General features: G+C 52.0%; 1 protein-coding gene across 5 annotated transcripts; it reads left to right on the forward strand.

The window, feature by feature from the left end:
* Positions 1-1,517: 1,517 nt before the first annotated feature.
* On the forward strand, positions 1,518-15,103 carry MFNG (MFNG O-fucosylpeptide 3-beta-N-acetylglucosaminyltransferase). Of its 5 annotated transcripts, none has more exons than XM_075501171.1 (9): positions 1,518-1,670; positions 1,755-1,865; positions 7,296-7,344; positions 8,303-8,405; positions 8,498-8,651; positions 9,114-9,199; positions 10,566-10,731; positions 11,292-11,377; positions 12,232-15,103. In XM_075501171.1, exons 1-9 carry the CDS (start codon positions 1,518-1,520, stop codon positions 12,296-12,298), a joined length of 975 nt encoding a protein of 324 aa, XP_075357286.1. In that variant the 3' UTR covers positions 12,299-15,103. The 5 variants fall into 5 exon arrangements, with proteins under 5 accessions (XP_075357286.1, XP_075357295.1, XP_075357307.1 ...); XM_075501180.1 differs by having other exon boundaries at positions 1,518-1,618; positions 1,706-1,865; XM_075501192.1 differs by lacking the exon at positions 7,296-7,344 and adding an exon at position 3,432 and having other exon boundaries at positions 1,518-1,596; positions 1,696-1,871.
* The last annotated feature ends 2,618 nt before the right edge of the window (positions 15,104-17,721 follow it).

Consider the following 17,721-nt stretch of genomic DNA (forward strand, 5'->3'; position numbering starts at 1 on the left):
GGTGGGAAGGAGCTGGAGGTGCCAGTTTCCTCCTCTGCTTGTGGGACTCTGGGAGAGGGGAGAGGACCCTGCCTCTCTTCCTTGCCCGCAGAAGGGGAAAAGGAAGCGTCATCTTGGACAGCACAAGAGCCACAAGGAACAAATCGCTGAGCTCAGCCTTGCTGCAGGGGGCAAGCACCTGGGTGGGATATAAGCCCAATGGTGGTGCTGAGCTGTGGACATTGAAAGGGAGGTGGCAGGCCCTCCCTCGCACTCTCCGGTGCTGGTGTACCTGTTCCTGTGAGTGTCACTGGCTCTGCACCCAGCTGGGCAGCAGACTGTCCTTGGGCATCCCTTCTGGAGATGTGAGATGGAGCTGGGGGGATGGTGGCTGGAGGCAGAGGGAAAGGGACCTTCAAAAGTGAGAGGGTCATGGTTTGGGGAGGTGGCTGTCAGCAGTGAGTGTCAGACCCTAGTTTGAGACTCTGGGGCATGTGGGGGGAGCAGCAGGGAACACACAGGCCTGCTTCGGGGAGGCAGCGTGGCGTTAAAGGGCAGGGGCAGCAATTCAGAGCAGTGCCCACGGGAAAAGCCCGGGGCTCGGGGAATTCCTGGGGAAACATTGTTCTTCCCAAGAACAATATAGGACCCCGCGCCTTAACTTCACCTGAGCCCACATCCATGCCACCTTCCCCTCCTCCTGCAAGAGCGCAGGGCTGCAGAGATCCGGCTGGACTGTCGCAGAGGAGCGGGAAAAACAGTCAAGCAACAGGTTTGTCCTCCCAGATCAGCTGCTTGTCACCTCGGACATGTCCCAGCCTGGCCATGCCCTGGTGAGGCAAACCCACCTTCAGACCCAGGGCTCCCCCCTCTCCACCCTCCATCCTCTTCCTCCCCCGGGGCTGGCGCCCCGCCCCGTGCCCGGAGGCGGGACCGGGGCCGGGGCCGGCAGGGAGCAAGAGCGAGCGGCACGGAGGGAGCAGGTGGAGCGGCAGCCCCGCCGCATGCATGGCACTCGGCCCCTTCCCCGCAGCTCTGCTCCGGCCGCTTGCCTTCGCCCCGCAGCCCCTGGCTTGGACGTGCAGGCTGGTGTCTTCTGAGGAACCGATGCTGTCGGTCCAGACTCCCCACCGATGGCTCTGATCTCCTTTGCTGCCCCCTCGACCCCCAGCCTGGGACCCTCGGCCTCTCTGCCAGGAGTGGGGATGCTCGCTTTCCTGCTGGCGGGCTGTTCCAGCCACCTGCCAGTCGCCTCAGAGTATTTTCCCATCACGTGTCCCTGCCTCGCTGGGTCGTCGAGCCCTCTTAGTCTGTGAAAATTCCCCCTGCTTCACCAGTATCCTCTGGGGCTGCTGTCTCTTTGGCTTTCTGGTCTTCACCCACCGAATTCCTTGGCCGCATCCTATTCAGACCTCTCCCTTGGCTTGTCCTGCCCCTTCGGAAGCTTTGAGAAGAGTGGACAGCTTCACGTGGAGGTACGGGTGGAGGTTGTCCTTGTTTGGTAGGATACTGGCTGCAGCAGGAACGATTTGGGAGCCATGGGCTGTCGGCTCATCCGTGGTCTCTCTGGAGCCGCAGTCTTCCTCGTCAGCGTGGCTCTCCTCTCTGTGCGGCATCGTGGGGCTCAGGAAACGGCTCGGTACTCGGGGCTCAGGGAGGGGATGTCGGAGAAGCTGGAGCGACGGAGCAAAGTGAGCCCAGAGGATGCCACGGGAGGTGGTGGCAGGGAGCAGAAGGACCTGCAAGTCCATCCTCTGGAGGGGTACAAAACTGAGGGAAGCCTGACGCTTGGGGACATTTTCATAGCCGTGAAGACAACCAAGAGATTTCACCAGAGCAGGATGGAGCTGCTCCTGGACACGTGGATATCCCGAGCAAGAGAGCAGGTGAGCGTGTGGATTTGGGCTAGAGAGGGGGTGTTTGGTAACGGGGCAGGGACAGGGTGTCAGTGGGGGGATAAACACCAAAGGAAGGGGAGGCTGGGTACTGCATTCCCACCCAGTACTTTGCCTCGTTTTCCCTAATTCTCACTTCTGTTGACGTTGAAAGGGGGATGCTACCCAGCAAAATGTTTCACCGGTAGCTGGTTCATGGGAAAGACTGGCAGAGAGGATGAAGAGCTTGTGTGAGCCCTTCCCATGAATGCTGGGAGGACGAGTGCTCTTAGCGGGCATCACCTGCCCCTAACCTAAGCCTGACGCTTTCAGCTTGAGGTGGAGGAGATTTAATTTCCCTTTTTTATCCGGTAACACCGGGGGCCACAGACTGCCTGGGCCACACCAGACTGAGAGCACAGCCTGTCCTGGGTCTGTATGAAATGGTGGTTTTCTACCCCCTAGTGCCATGAGTTTCCTAGGTTTTGAGCTGAGTGGCTTCCCCTGGCCCTCCGTCAGGATGCCCGCACTGCGCCTGGGCACCCTTCGCCCCGGGACGGTGTGGTGCAGCGGGCAGGAGAGCGAGGCTGCAGGACACGGGTGCAGGAGGGGTGTTTGCAGCCCTGTCCACTCCCCAGCACATCAGCACAATCCACGCCTTGCTTTCTTGGGCAGATCCCCTCATGTGCATGATCTTGAAGTGATGTGGGTCTATATTTGACTTTTTAAATATTTTTTTTTAACTGGGGGGTGTGGGGGGGTGTCCGATGTTTTCACCCTTTGCTAAAGCAGAGTTTGGAGAGTTTCCTTCCTGTTAGAGGAACTGATGTGGGGCACCACGCTGGTGGTGCTGTGCAGACTGGCTTACTGGTGGGCAGAAGTACTCCCGAGAGCCTGGGTACTTCTCTCCCTCCCTCGCAGAGCTGCTCCTCAAGAAAGAAGAAATCCTGTGGCTGTCCCCAAAGGGTTTTTTTTTAGCCTCTGCCCATGTGTGATGGGCACCTAGAAGACGAATTCAGGCCTCTGCGAGGGAGGGGGACGGGGGCGGAGGTATTGGGTAGGAGAGCGCTTGAAGCAATGCAGGGTTTTCTGGGTAAGGGTGGTTTTCCACTTCATGGTACTGCAACTGTCTGGCCTGCTGTGGTTGTCACAGGAAGCCATGTCCTATTTTGAGCACGCTTCCTCTCCTGTCTGCGTCCCTCTCAGCATCTGAGATGCCCTGCTTCCTCCTCCAGATGCACTTCTCCTCTCTGCCCAACCTCAGCCCAGCAGCTCTTTGGAGAAGCCAAACCCAACTGCATGGCTGCACTGGCATTAAGGTGCTGTGACTGGGGTTTTTGGGGTGGGTTTTTAAGGAGCAGCTCCCCTTTCCCTCCTTGTGTGTTTGAGAAATAGGTGCCTGGCCGTTCTGCTGATGACAGGAATTAGATACCAGCTCCCCAGATTCATCTGACTCTCTCTGGCAGGAAAATGATGTCCAAACCTGGGAAGAGGTGTTGAATTTTCCATGCTGCTGCCAGCCTCTAGGAAAGCTTCACAGACTGAGTAGGAGAATAGGAAGGAAGGGTAGCGCGGGAGCGTCAGTCATTTTTAAACAGTGTTTTTTCGTTGTTACCAATTTTTGTTGCAAGCTCAGTTTTTTCCTCCCCCCACCTCAATTTTCCATGTTTTTCTTCTGCTTTTTTTACAAAATGGCCTTGAGGGCAGGGGAACGGGGGTGGGGAAGGAGGTAAAGAGAAGTACATGAAAGCCAAAAGCCTTTTGTTTTTTTAAATATACTGCTGCTGGAGGTTTTTTTCGGAGGGAGGGGAAGGGGTTAGTTTTGAAAAATTGACAATATAGCAACCTTGCTTAGCAAAAAAAAGAGAGCTCTCAGTTTGCAAAGGACATTTAATTGTTGTGGGGCCAGGGCCAGGGCGCCAGACCTCCTTTTATTGGGACTTTATGGAGAGGCATAGGCTTTAAGAGCCAGTCTTGGAGAGATCCAGGTCTCAGAAGCCCTGATGTGCAGATTCTGCCTCCTCCTAGGGCTGACCCACAGTCTTGCTGTCTCACTCGCCCTTACTCATGGCTGGAGACTGATTCAGTGGGTCCTTCTCTGCAGGTGGCCAGCGGGGAAATTTTAGCAGCTGGCCGTGCTGCTGATGCCAAGCCTGGTTTCAGAGCTGATTATCTGCATGGTGCCCTCCCGGAGGAAGCAACCCAGACCTCACAGGTCAGGCTTAGGTGACTGTAACAGGAGGCAGGAACAGCTGTGGTTTTTACGGCTAGGACAGACTGTACAGGAGCCAAATTAAAAGTCGACTATGTTGGACTCTGTTAGGATAGACAATAAGAGAGAGAGACGTTTTCCCTGAAACTGCACGGTTTAAACAGAAGAGAAGAGACACAGCTGGTGGGAGATGGGGAAGGGGAAGTGTGGGGTGGGTGCTCTTCAATGGAAGTTGGACCATGGTCTGCCTCTTGAGAACTGATCCATGACAAACTTTCCACTGGAGCTTGATGTGGAAGTCATTTCAGCAAAAGGCCTTTTCCTGAGAAAAGGCTTAATCTAAACAGAAGTGTCAGTTTTGATGACTGTTTAGGCTGGACAGCATCTTAGAGTGGCTTACATTCTTGGCCCCAGTAGTTTTGATGGAGATATGTCTAGGTTTCTGGTCTGAAATTTTGTTTGGTAAAGTAAACTAGTTCTAGCACCTCCCCTCCTTTCAGAAACCCAAACATCCAACCAGTTGAAATGAGACCTTTAAATGACCCATCCTGAGCTGGCTTTCACATTTTTCAGTGTTGTGAACACACCGTAGATTTTGAATCTCTTCTCTGGACAGGGGACAGCTTCCTGCCCAGCCGCACCAATAACCCGCAACCAATTTTGGAGGCTGTTTCTTCCTGGAGGAGGGATACTGTGGGAACCTGGGAGATGAACTTGGTCGTGGCTTGTCAGATTCCACATCTTTATTCCCTTTTCCTAGTTTTGCCTTGCTAGGCTACTTTCCCAGTTTGGGGTGAGGGGACCTCAAAGTCTACTGTTTATCAGTTGCATGGGCACTTATGTTCCTGGAGAAGTGCCAGGCAAAGCCGTTGGACTAGTGGCTCCATATCACTGCTGGCACTGCCGTCCAGCAGACATCCTTTCCTATCCAGCTGTCTTCTCCACTCTAGAACGGAGGGATGCCTTCCGTGCTGCATCCCTGCTCAAGCCCAGATCGGCTGCCCTGCAGCAGCAGTGACAGCCAACCCAAGCTGCTCTCAGTGCGGATCGGAGCCGGGCTCTGTGATTTCCCCCCACCCCTGGCAGGAGGAACCATGCCGGGGGTGACGCGGTGCAGGAGACGAGTGGGAAGCTGTGGCTGAACGGCTGCTCCACGAGCCCACAGGCTGCCTGCCAGAGTGGGCAGCCCGTGAGCACTGAGGCACCACGACAGGAGATCCTGCAAGGTCCCATAGATGGTCTGGTGGAGAACAGGAGGGTGGATGTAGTGGGGAGGCTGCTTCTGTCCACCCCATTTGCCCGCAGGGACACAAGTGACACTGGGTGTTCCTCTGCTTGCACATTCCCAATGTGGAGAGTAGGTCTGGCGTGGCCAGAAAGACCTTCTGAATCTCTTCCAGGCTCTGTTAATATGGACAACAGCAGCTGGTGTCTCCTTGAGAAAGACCTGTGTAACTGGGCCAAATGCTCTCCAGGCAGGTTTGTAGCCGGGACCCTCCCCTCTCTCTCTCATCCCAGCCATCATGTGCAGCTTTGCCGAGGGACACACGGCAGCAGTCGCTCGGATTCCAGCAGCAGCTGCTGTTCCAGATTTCCTGCTCTCGGAGGCATGAGGGATGGAGAGATGAGGATGCAGGCAGCTGCCTGTGCTGCTGTGATCTCCTTCAGGACAGAGCCGGGGCACACACACCAGCATCTCTGGAGTACTGCAGCCAGGGGTACCATGGAGATCAGAGTTTGGGAGAGCCAGAGAAATGAGATTTGTCTAGCCCCCACACTCATAGCCCCTTTTTCCAGTTCTTTTGGAGAGTCTGGTATTCCCCGTGGTGACAATGCTCCTTCATCCCTGGGTTCCCACAGGAACATGTTGGATGTCTGCAAAAAAGCATTTCCCACCTTGCATCAAGAGGAAAGTGGGAACCTTGGAATATTTTCACAAGTAGAAAATCTGGGTAAAGATAGAGATTCCCATTTTAAGTCAATCAGATACGATGTTTATTAGCTGATTTTATATCTGTAAGTAAGTCATTTCCAGCAACAACATTTCTGTTTTTTTGAAAATGCCAGGAAGTTTCAATGGTTTCAGAACTTTTTTCTTGAGATGAAATTTGTCATAGTGGAAATTTCTGGCTCTGACACGCTAGCGAGGGAAATCCCGTGCCACCGACAATCTCTGCCTTGCCTGAAGGTTGTGATACGGTCCCCTGACCCAGAGTGACTCCTTTACCTGAGACTTAGCTAATTGCTTCTTGTCCTGTGATCACCTTGAAAGTGGTTTTAACTAAGTGACTTTACCAGTGGGGTGGGTAGGAATGTGCGTGTGACCCGATGCTGCAGCTCAGCTGTTGGAGGGTAATTTGCCAAGTCTCTGCAGCACGTACGTTTGAAATCATGAAACCATCCTGCCGCCTCTGCTCAAGCCAGGTGGTCTCTGAGGGTCCTTCATTGCCTTCCTTTCGCGTGCAGAACACTTCTCTTGCCACGTCCTCCTGATGGGGGCATATCTCCCAAATGCTGGGTGGGTGTGGGGAGAAGTAGAGACTCTGGTCTCCTCGTCAGAGCCTTTTGGAGCAGTGATGGCTCCTGGAGCTGTTGTCTGCCTGCCTCGTCCCCTTTGTCCCTGCCCAGGTGGTGCATTTAACCAGCCAGTGGGCAGCTGGTGGAGAGACTGTTTGCAGCTCGCGACTCCTTTTTGATTTCATGAAAGCTCATTTTCTGCCTGAGGAAAGCTTTTCTCCACCAGCCCTGATCCCCGCCTGGCTCTGAAGGGGGGGAGATGTGCCACATAATGGCAGGATTAGAGAGGCATGAGGATGGAGGAGGAGGAGGATGTGGGAAGCAACAGGGGGCTGTGCACACTTAACACACAAACAGATGTTCTCCTTCTAACCCGAGCATCATTCAGCCACAGTGCTTTTGTTTTTCTACAACTGACACCTAAGCCAGGGCTCCCTTACCCCCTCACTCGGTGTCATGGGTCCCCTTCTCCCTGTTCCCAAGGCAGCGGGGCGGGGGAAACGAAGCCACACAAGCGCTGATGATGGTGCCGTGCGGAAAGGGGGAGCGGGGCCGTCCCTCTGCTCGTCTGGTGCCTGGGAGGTGGCATGGCAGCAGGGGATGGAGTTGGGCAACCCCAGTAAGCGAGTCCAGCTGCGGGGAGGAAGGGGTGGGTGGCCAGGAGCAGCACCAGCTCCAGCCCTGAGAGTGACCTCCTTTCCTTGTTTCCCCAGACCTACGTCTTCACCGATGAAGAAGATGATGCCCTGAAAAGGAGAATGGGTAATGACTTGTCCTATACCACCACCTTCCCTTCCCTGCCTTCAGCCTCTGAACTGTCACAGAATCACAGAATCGTATAGGTTGGAAAAGACCTTTAAGATCATCGAGTCCAACCGTAAACCTAACACTACCAAGACCACCACTATACCATGTCCCTAAGCACCTCATCCAAACGTCTTTTAAATACTTCCAGGGATGGTGACTCAACCACTTCCCTGGGCAGCCTGTTCCAATGCTTGATAACCCTCTCGGTGAAGTAAAATTTCCTAATATCCAGTCTAAACCTCCCCTAGCGCAACTTGAGGCCATTTCCTCTTGTCCTATCCCTTGTTACCTGGGAGAAGAGACCAACCCCCACCTCACTACAACCTCCTTTCAGGTAGTTGTAGAGAGCGATGAGGTCTCCCCTCAGCCTCCTTTTCTCCAGGGTAACCACCCCAGTTCCCTCAGCTGCTCCTCATAAGACTTGTGCTCCAGGCCCTTCACCAGCTTCGTTGCCCTTCTCTGGACACGCTCCAGACACGCTTCTCTGGACATGCTGTCACGGCCTTGGGAGGGGGTCTGGCACCCACGAAGCCCCCAAAAGATGATTTGTTTTAGCTGGCTTACCCCAGGGCACACAGCCGACTGGAGGCAGGGTGCTGTCTGCCTTAAAGCATCCATGGGTGGAAGCAGCCTGAGAGAGAGCGATTCAGCCCCCGCACCCTGGCTGGCAGTGAGCAGGGTGAAAGTGCGGTTGGCAGGTGTCCTAGTCTTGGCCAAGATGGTTGGCTTTCTCCAGGTTTCACCTCCAGGTAGGGGGAAGGATGGAGCCCACGTCACCGCAGGCTCGGATGCCTGTTTGGGGGGCTGCGAGGAGGCTGGCTGTGAACAAACCCCTTCCCTCCCACCCAGAGGTCCTCCCCATGACCATGTGAAGCAGGCCAGCCCCAAGCCACAGCCTTCTCTCTCCCGGCAGGCGACCATGCGGTCTTCACCAACTGCTCTGCCGAGCACAGCCACCTGGCCCTCTCCTGCAAGATGGCGGCCGAGTTTGACGCCTTCCTGGCCAGCAGCCGGAGGTGAGGCAGGGCTGCCGTGGGGGGACCCCTGAGAGCAAGAGGCACCCTCCTTACTGCAAGCGTCTTGTGTCTTCGTTCCTGTCTCCCCCTAGCTGGTTTTGCCATTTGGATGACGACAACTACTTGAACCCTCGGGCCCTCCTGAAGCTCTTGTCCTCCTACTCTGCGACGTGGGACGTTTACCTGGGGAAACCCAGCCTGAACCGACCCATCTGGGCCTCTGAAACGCTGCCAAACAACCAGACGGTACAGCCTGTGGTGGTGGTGCCAATGGGTTGTTTTTAGTGCTCTGGCTCATTGGCTGTACGTGTACCCCAAGGAGAGACAGGTCCAAAGAGCAACAGGCAACAGCTGAAAACTTGCCGGTCTTGTCTGAACATGGTTGTAGATGTTGACTCAATCCAATCTACCTAGGTAGGGCCCCGCGTTGCTGCTGCGCCTTTGGGTATGTGTCTGCCAGGAGATAAGCCTGCCTTGGGCAGGCCACCTGCTGCTGCCAGCAGGAACTTGGAAGCCCCAAATATGAGGAGGTCAAAATCCATGCTGTACTGCTGGCAAGTCCTTCTTCTGGGCAGCAGTCAGGGGTCTGGGGTGACAATAGGGCTGTGTTTATCCTGGCATCAAAGCTGGGTTTCCAGCATTCCCATCTCAGGAAGTATGGTGTTGTCTGAGCCTCTGCCATTGATTTTCTCTGCTGTTTCTCTCCAGAAATCTGTGCACTTCTGGTTTGCCACGGGAGGAGCTGGGTTCTGCATCAGCCGCAAGCTGGCAAGCAAGATGGTGCCTTGGGCCAGGTGAGCTGTGCAGCTGGTGAGTATTGGGAGCCTTTGGGGATGAGGAACACGGACGCACATTAATTCCTGGCAGCGTCAGATCTGCATTTGTGTATGTGGTGGTTGCAAGATGTTTGCAAGGGTGCAAAGTACCGTGTGCTCCACATCTGCAGGCACGTGGGTCTGGAGGAAGGATGTATTGGGTGGGTCTGCCACCTGATTAAAAAGAGGCAAGAGCAGGCATGTCAGCAAACATGATCACAGGTTGACGTACTCCCCCCTCCCCAACTCCTTTCAGCTCTTGGTTATTCCCCCACACTCCTTCCCATCCCTTTCAGCTTCCTCTGACTCTTTTCCTAAGTGCTTTCCCTGTCTGCCTGTCTCCTCTCTCCTTAATCTGTCTCTTTCCAACCTCCTGTACCTCCCTCCTGAGCTAATTTTCCATTCCCCCACCCTAAACCCTCATCAGCTTCTTACAGTGGCCACTGTCATTTCTTCAGCTTGGTGCATGGAGAACGGAGGTAGGCCCCAAGGTTCGCCCAGCCTACAACAAGATGATGTTCTCCAGGATGTCCTAGGTTATATCACAGGCTATATGCACATACACTGACAGGCAATGGCTATACCAGCTTTAACCAGACCTGTGCACGCCCAGAAGGACATATCTGATCCACACCAGGTGGCTGGTTTAGCTGAAGCCCATGATATGTATTTTATGGTAGACCAAGGCAGTAGGATAATCTGTGATCTAGGGTAAAATGAAAGTGGCATAGATAGATAACACTTAACTTGACATAAAGTCTGCCACTACTGTGTTAAAATGCTTAAAACACATTTGAACTAGCTGAGGGGTGTTACAGTAGACAGGGCTTCATGCTGTGTGGGTGCTTCCAGTTACAGAGCCTTAAAATTGGGTTTAGCCTGTCATCAAAGGATGGCCAAGCGTGTGGTGTTACATTACAGTGGAGCCATGGATGGCTTATTCAAGCCGCAAGAGACTGTCCTGTTTCTTCTTCCTCCCGGTCCTGGCCGTGTGGTCCCACTGTTTCTCTTGTGCTGGCTTGTCTGACCCCTCAGGGGCTCAGTGCAGCTCACCTAACAGGTGGAAAAGTGACTTGGCAAAGTCTGCCAGCTCTCTGCATCAGCTCACCAAGGAGCTGGATACGTATCGGGGACAGCACCAGACAATTGGTGGGACAGCATGGCTGGCAGTGCTCAAAGAGCAAACACATGCCCAAATCTTTGCAGGTGGAACTCAGGGATTTCTTGCCTAGTTCCAAGATTTACTCTGGTTTTCAGTTAAGCCCTTCATTTATCTCCCACCCAAGTGGATGCCTATATCCCCCCCTACCCTTGCCCTAAGCAACGCAGCCCTACTCTCTTCCAGTGGTGGGAACTTCATGAGCACTTCCGAGCTCATCCGCCTGCCGGATGACTGCACCGTGGGTTACATCATTGAGTGCAAAGTCGGCGGGCAGCTGCTGCCCAATGCGCTCTTCCACTCCCACCTGGAGAACCTGCAGCTCATCCCCCCCTCTCGGCTCACGCAGCAGGTGAGGAGGGGAAACGGAGCAAGAGGGAGGTGTGTGAGGAAGGAGAGGTGGAAGAGGGGAGCTGACAGGTACATTGCCCCTTTGGTGGCACTGACGTGGATTGAATCAATCATCTGCTCTTTTGGGGAGGCTTTCCTGGCAAATGCTTCTTTGAAATAAGGAGCAGATGTTGCTGGCAGCACGGATGTCAGTCACAGTGTCCCTGGGGTCAGTGGTGGGGAGCACATCTGTGGGGAGTGATGTGAGGATCGAGGGCATCCCTGGGGGAACGTGGCACAAGAACAAGCAGAAATGATGATTGGATGGGGAAGGGGCTTTGACATGGCACCATGTCGGCCTTGCCTGGGGAGATAACAAGGGGTGTAGGGGGCTCGGAAAGGCAAAGGACTAGCATGGTGGACCACCATGAGAAGGAGAAGAAGGAAGAGAGGAGAGGTGGAAGGCAGAGGCCAAGCCAGCAGAGAAGGAACCAGAACGGCAGCTTCTGTTGTCCAAACAAGTTCCTTGCTCCTGAACTCACCTCACCTTCCCTGCTCCTTTCTCACCACCCCTCTTGGCAGGTCACCCTCAGCTACGGTGTCTTTGAGGACAAGCTCAACGTTATTGAACTCAGTGGCCCCTTCTCACCCCAAGAGGATCCCTCAAGGTATGGGGCATGAGTGCTCTGGGTGTTGCTGTGGTGTGAGCCCTCAGACAATAGGCTGAGAGGGGGAGGCAGCCAAATGGGGTGCCGGAGGTCTAGAGTGAGGGACAGAAACCTTGTACTCACATGGCTTATTGGGTGAGGAGCACACCAGCATTAAGCTGCTTGTGAATACTTACAAACTTTTGCAGACCTTTTTGGATGAGTGGGAAGAAGAGTATTAAAACATTTTATTTGGACAATTCCTGACCCAAAAGTATTGCCGTTTATTTCACATTTTGAGACTGAAAAAGCTAACCTTTTACCTCCTGGACAGGAACAGAAATGTTCTTTTAAACACAGGAAAGGAAATTCTGCTTGCTTTTTCATTTTTTGTTTTGCTGAGAAGACTGAAGGGAAAAAAGTAAAAGGTTCACTTCAGGCTGACTGCAAACAAAAGTGGTCTTTGATTTACCTTCTCTGCTTTGAGTGAACAAACCTAAAGTTGTTATTTGCAGAGCATGGCTAGGAGGCTCCTGGCTGGAGATAGCAGGGGTGGGAAGCAGCTAAGCGACGAAAAGAGCATCAAGAGAACCATGTAGCGGGGGCTGGTGCAGTGCCCATCTCCCTGCCCGTGATCAGGGTGAGCCATGGGCTTGGGCTACATGGGCAGAGCTGGATTCAAGTGTCGGAGGGAGGCTTGGCTGCTTAGCTTTGCTGAGAAAAGACATCTTGAGGTGAACAACCAGTCCTGGAGCTCTGTAGTGCAGGGTGGGTGCCTGATGTGGGATGGGGCACGAGGGAGAGATCTTCCATTCTCCAGCTGGGCGCTGGTGTAAAAACTGTCACCTGACCTTCCTTTGCTGTCTCCCCAGCAGGTTTCGATCACTCCACTGCCATCTCTATCCCGACACCTCCTGGTGCTTGCAGGCTGTTGGCTGGTGATGCCCGAGCCTTAGCTACAGTGGCTCCTGGTGACATCCATTCACCTTGTGTATGCAGGGGGTGGGACACTGAAGAAGCTTGGTGCTCCCAGCTTTCCCTTTTCTATGGTGGTCTTGGGGCTGTGTGATGGCTTTTTTGGTCCTTGCTGAATACCGGTGACACAGGACAAGAGGCAAAATCTGTGCCAAAGATGGATAACATGGGCTGGACACATGGATGGGCTTCCCATCTGTGCTGGTATACGTGCCAGGGATGGGAGCAGTATGCCTTCCTGAGCAGATCAAGGACTGGGTGGTGACTGCTGGGCATCTGGGTAGAGATGGGGTCCTGCTGCTGCTCCTTGCTATGGATTCATCTTGCTGGACTAGAAAGGCCCTGGGTATGGGTAACCAGTGCCCAGCTGAGGATGGCTGACAGCATGTCGTGGCTCCAGCCTCTCTGAGCAGGCCCTCTTCCTCCGTATCTGCCTGTGCTTTCCCCACCGCCCACTCTTCCCAGCCACAGCCCCTCGGCTCAGTCTCTGCTTAGTCAAGGTCTATAGAAATGGAAAATGTGACCATTTCTGTGGTGAATGAGTGCTGGAAAAGCGTAGTCCTTGCCTGGCAGAGAGGAGATGGGCAGGAAGTACAAAGAATCAGGAATCTCCCCGTCTGCTGGGACAAAGGAGAGGGTGTGGGGTGGGGGAGCCAGGAGGAGACAGACCGAGATGAGGATGATTCCTGCACCGAACATGGAAGGCTTGATCTTGCATGGCCCTGCATTATGCCTCTCTTTTTACCTTCTTAATATGGGGTCAGGATAATCTCTTGCTCTAATTATCAACCTGTCGTCTGAGATTAGACTCCAACTCCTACCTGTGAGAGAGGAGACACAAAGGATTAGGACTGGCTGAAAGAGAGGAGAAAGGAAGAGATGGAGAAGGAGCGCTCAGGAGCGGATTAGAGGTTACAGCTTTATAATCTTCTCTGTGCCCCGACCAAAAAAATTAAGTCATGAAGGAATGGAAACAGCAAGGCAAAGAGCTTTTTATCTCTGCGTTTCTTTCCTCCAGATGCTAAGAGCAGCTTTCTGCCTTCCTTCTGTCCCTGCTGAGCGCAACAGGGGGAAGGAGCAGGCCCAAATAGGTTATGAGCTTTCTGGCACGTTTGTGGAGAGTCCTTTTCTCAGTACAGAGCCTGGCATGAAAGCTGGGCAATTCTGCTTGCTGGGGAATGAACCTTGGCACCATTTTGTCCTTATGCATACGGTTAAACGGCTGGGGAGAGCGTTGCAGGGAAAGCTGGAAGGCAAAGAGGCTGTTTTAAATGGCAGGCGGTGCCACAAACAGGTATATCTCTTTAAAGAGCCTTTCAAAACACACTGCTGGGATCTGTGAAAGATTCCTGTAATCTCCAGATGAAAGGACAAATGCCCTTTCTCCGAAGAGCTGCTTAGCTTTGATGCTGGTGATGTGACTAAGCCTGCTGCTGGTGGGCTGGAAGAGCCAAGGGCAACTATCGCTGTGCCTCTACCATTTTGAAAACTGGCCACCCTGTCGCCTCCTCCCTCCGAACCCCCAAGCACCAGCATCTCCTACACGGCGCACACGAGGTTTAAAGGAAAGGCGTCAGAAAGACCTTCCACCTCTGCAAAGGGGGGTCTAGAAATGAACGAGCACTTCGGTTTCTGGAGAAGCAGAAAGCAGGAGCCTGTAGAGCTGTTTTCCAGCCTGGTCATTCTCACCGGCATTTAACCAGCTCGTGAAGCAGCAGAGAGCCCTGCTTTCTTCTCTTGCTCAACATGCCTTGTACTGGAAATTCATCCTGAGCAGGGACAGGGGCTAGCTAATGCCAATGACCATTCCTTGAGTCATGCAAAGCACTTGGCTCACACAGCTAAGCAAACCTAGGAACCATGCAGCTCAGAACAGAGACACCCAACTATTGGAAGGCAGGTGCAGCATAAAGAAGTCCTGCCCCACAGGGCAAATGATTTGGTATGAACTTAACCAGAAGATGAAAAATGCTTCCATGAGAAGTGAGAGTCTTCAAGAGAAACCTACACTACCCGGATATCTTCTTTTTATCCCATTCAAACTTTCAGCTGTTGCTGTTAATTGAGTCTTTGAGTTAAAAAGCCAGTCCTCTCTGTAGATGTCCTGGTGACAGTCAAAGCAAAATGCGATTTGTGTGCCTGGAGAAGGAGAAGAAACTGGTAGAGTGGACTCCCTTCCCTGGGGAAAAGCAGGGCACAGAAACTGGAAGCCCACTTTGGATCCTGGCCTCAGCTGGTCTGAACTGGCCTGGTGCCTTTTGCATGGCTGAAGATCAGATGTTAAATGGGTTGAGCCCTTGAGCGGCTGCATGGGGACTGGTTTAAGACTGGGCTTCATTGCTGGAGCAGTTAAGTGCCACTTCTGTGGAAAATGTCTTGTCTCATAAGGAAACTGAGAACAGATGAGAAGATGTCTGGGGCAGGGCATTTCTCGGGCTGTAGAGAAACGAATGACAGAAAAGTCCTGTTATGCCTGTGACGACAATGCGCTGGAAAGAAAATAGCTTCTCGGAGTCGACAAAAGAAACCAGGTTTTCTCTAAGAACAGAGAGACAGCTTAAGGGGACATTCACCACATGAAATCTGATCAATGTTAAAACCTGAGTTAAAATTAGTTTCAGGAATGGTTCCTGCCCCTGGGGCTTGCTGTCAGATGTTGTGGTTTTACAGTCTCATTTTCCTAGTTTATTAAAATGTTTAGCTGCTTGGGAAAATGAGAAACAATCTCACGTGAAACTTTTCAGGGGACTGCCTTTTTTATTCTCCTTCATGATTTTCTGATGTAACTGTTAAAGTTTTTGGAAAGGTTCCACTGGGTCTATTAAAATGTTTTTTTTCTCTTTTTCTTTTTTTTATATCTCTCGCTCTCCTCTCTCTCACACTCCCTTTTCTCATTGCAGGGAAAAAAAAACCTATCCCAAGAATGAAAAGGGATGGAGACATGGCCTTTTTATTTTACTGGGAAAAATGGGGTCAAAGTCAAAGGTGTTGGCATGACCCTGCTGTTGTACAACATTAAGTGTAGTTCAAGGTTTCAAGTACAGAGACCTCTGCCTGCCCAACACCATAGCAACCAACACTATTAATGATGTTTAAGCTGTATACTGAAGATTCAGAAAAAGGAGAAGGAGGGGGAAAAAAGCAGTTACAGTATTTGAAATGTAAAGTATTAAGTGAGGCTTTCATGTTAACAATATCCTTTCTTCACTTTCCCCTTAGCTGTGAAGAATTTTTATAAGGAAACCCCTATCTGACAGTGCAAAAAATGCTAATTATCTTTTCTTTAGGGGGAAAAGAGAAGTTAGTTGAAATAGGTGGGAAACTGCAGTTGTTGCTAAAGGCTGGAAGGGGAGAGAGAAGAATAGCAAGGCTAGACAATGCTTCTGTCCCTGGTGCCAACTCCTCTTAACAACTCTGCTGCCGAAGAAAAACAGATTTCTAAGCCACTGTGGGATTTACCCAACTCTTACTCAGATTGCAGCCTTCAGCTCTCTTCCCAGCCCTCTTGCTAAAGATGCAGCCTTCAAAAGACAAGCAGTTTATTAAACAGAAGCCAAAAGGTGAGAAATAGGAACAAGAAGAAAGGAGATTGGAAGGAAAGAAACCACCAAGCAGGGCCTTGGAGGAGAGCAGGGGAATTTAAGCTATGCATTGAAAGTGCTGTTTGGGAGCTGCCCAGCAATAGCGGGAAAGGGGATGTTGCCTGCACCCCCCAGCTCTGGATGTTTTTGTGATGAGGACACTTGTAGCCCACCAGTGCCAGAGAGGATGCCCGCCTGTAAGTCAGCATTCACCTTGGAAGAGGTGAGATCAGGTTGGTTGGCCCCACACTTCTTCTTTTTCTTTTTTTTTTTTTTAATAACAACTCTCCAGAGAAGTTGATGTGTTTTAATCTGATAGTTATACTCAATTCCTTACAGCAGGTTTGGCCTCTTAATTTCGAGGCTTTCTCTGCCTTGCTTACAATGCAGGTACTTCAGACAGTCCAGGGGTGGGATCAGCAGCTCTTGTCATTCATTTATTTAATTTATTTTGTCTTCAATCCTTGAAAAACCCTACAGGACAGCTGGCTTGCCCTTTTGCACCACTGGCTACCAGGGCTGTACACACCTGAGCACACTTCTGAGGTGGATGCAAAGGTGAAGGAGGGTGACTGACCCCTGCATAAGCAGAGAGAGGCATGGACCATCCTTATGTTCTTCTTCAAGGCACTGGCTAGCAGCTGGTGCCAGAGATGGGATCTCATACTAACTGGGACTTTCTTCTGTCCCAAATACCACTGGGCTTATTGCTCCACTGAAGAGAATGCGTTACCACAGGCATAAGCAAGGCCAGGAAGAAGAGCAGCATCACAAATGTACAAATAACTGTGTCTGTTTTCACCAGCTGATGCAGGAATTTTTCCTCTAGACTTTCTGCCCAATTACCTGGGAGGTTAAAGGAGTGCAGGGCTGAGCTGTTGTTGCTCAGCTGGCATTGCCTCTTTAAGGCTGTTCCTTGACAGCCTGAGATTTTTGTCGCTCCCTGTTTGATCCAGCTTGGACTCCAAGAAAGCTGGGAACTCATCTCTCTCCCTGTTAGAACTGTATGTGATTAATTACAGACCCTGAGAATGGGCTCCTTGCCTATCTCTCATGTTTAAATTGCCTTCCAGGATTTTGCAAGGCTAAGGAGCCTCTTCAGATGTTAACATCTGACTGTGCCTCGGTCAAGCCTCCCTTGGTTTTTCTGGGAGCTGCATCTGATTAATAGTGAACTTTGAGAACAAATTAAACTGAGTGTTTTGTACGTGGATTTGCTGGCTCTGACCCTTCTGCCACTGCTTGAGAAGACAGTGTTGATTTTAGCAACATAAGAAAGTGCAACTGAACAGGGCAATTGGATGGGGAGAGATGCTGCTATTCTGAACCCCTGCTTTCCCCATCCCACCCCTAGAAGTGGGGCACAGAGAGAATATGCAGCTGGTGCCTTTGGCCACAGTGTATCAGGTGGAGGATATGCCATGAAATATCCAGCGTTTGCGCTGGCAGAGAATCCAGCAGCCCTGGTTGTCAGCCAAGGCCAGCTTATGGTTGGTGCTGGACAGAGAGAAAAATGGTGCCTACCCTGAAGCACTTACACGCAGAGACAGGGTGGGGAAGGAAGGAAGGGCTTACAGGATCAATAGGACAGTATTGTCACATCTAAGGAGGGGGAACAAGATGGTCTTTGGGACAGTGAGGGGAAGAGTTCAGGAGCAAAGATCCCTCTCCACCCAGAAATACCATGAAGCAACAGATCTGAAGGATGGCTGATATAAACACATGGGAAGGGAGAGGTGAGGGATTACGAAAGTGGTTTGGATAAGAGAAAGAAGAGGAACAAAATCTATAGCCTCTTCATGACTGTGT

This window comes from Mycteria americana, chromosome 1 (genome assembly GCF_035582795.1).
Source record: "Mycteria americana isolate JAX WOST 10 ecotype Jacksonville Zoo and Gardens chromosome 1, USCA_MyAme_1.0, whole genome shotgun sequence".
Taxonomy (NCBI): Eukaryota; Metazoa; Chordata; class Aves; order Ciconiiformes; family Ciconiidae; genus Mycteria; species Mycteria americana.

Bases quoted from the DNA above. Each gene is read 5' to 3' on its own strand.
- MFNG (XM_075501167.1), top strand. From the start codon at position 1,518: ATGGGCTGTCGGCTCATCCGTGGTCTCTCTGGAGCCGCAGTCTTCCTC. The intron at 8,652-9,113 runs GTACAGCCTGTG...GTTTCTCTCCAG, and splicing joins CGCTGCCAAACAACCAGACG to AAATCTGTGCACTTCTGGTT. The intron at 9,200-10,565 runs GTGAGCTGTGCA...ACTCTCTTCCAG, and splicing joins AAGATGGTGCCTTGGGCCAG to TGGTGGGAACTTCATGAGCA.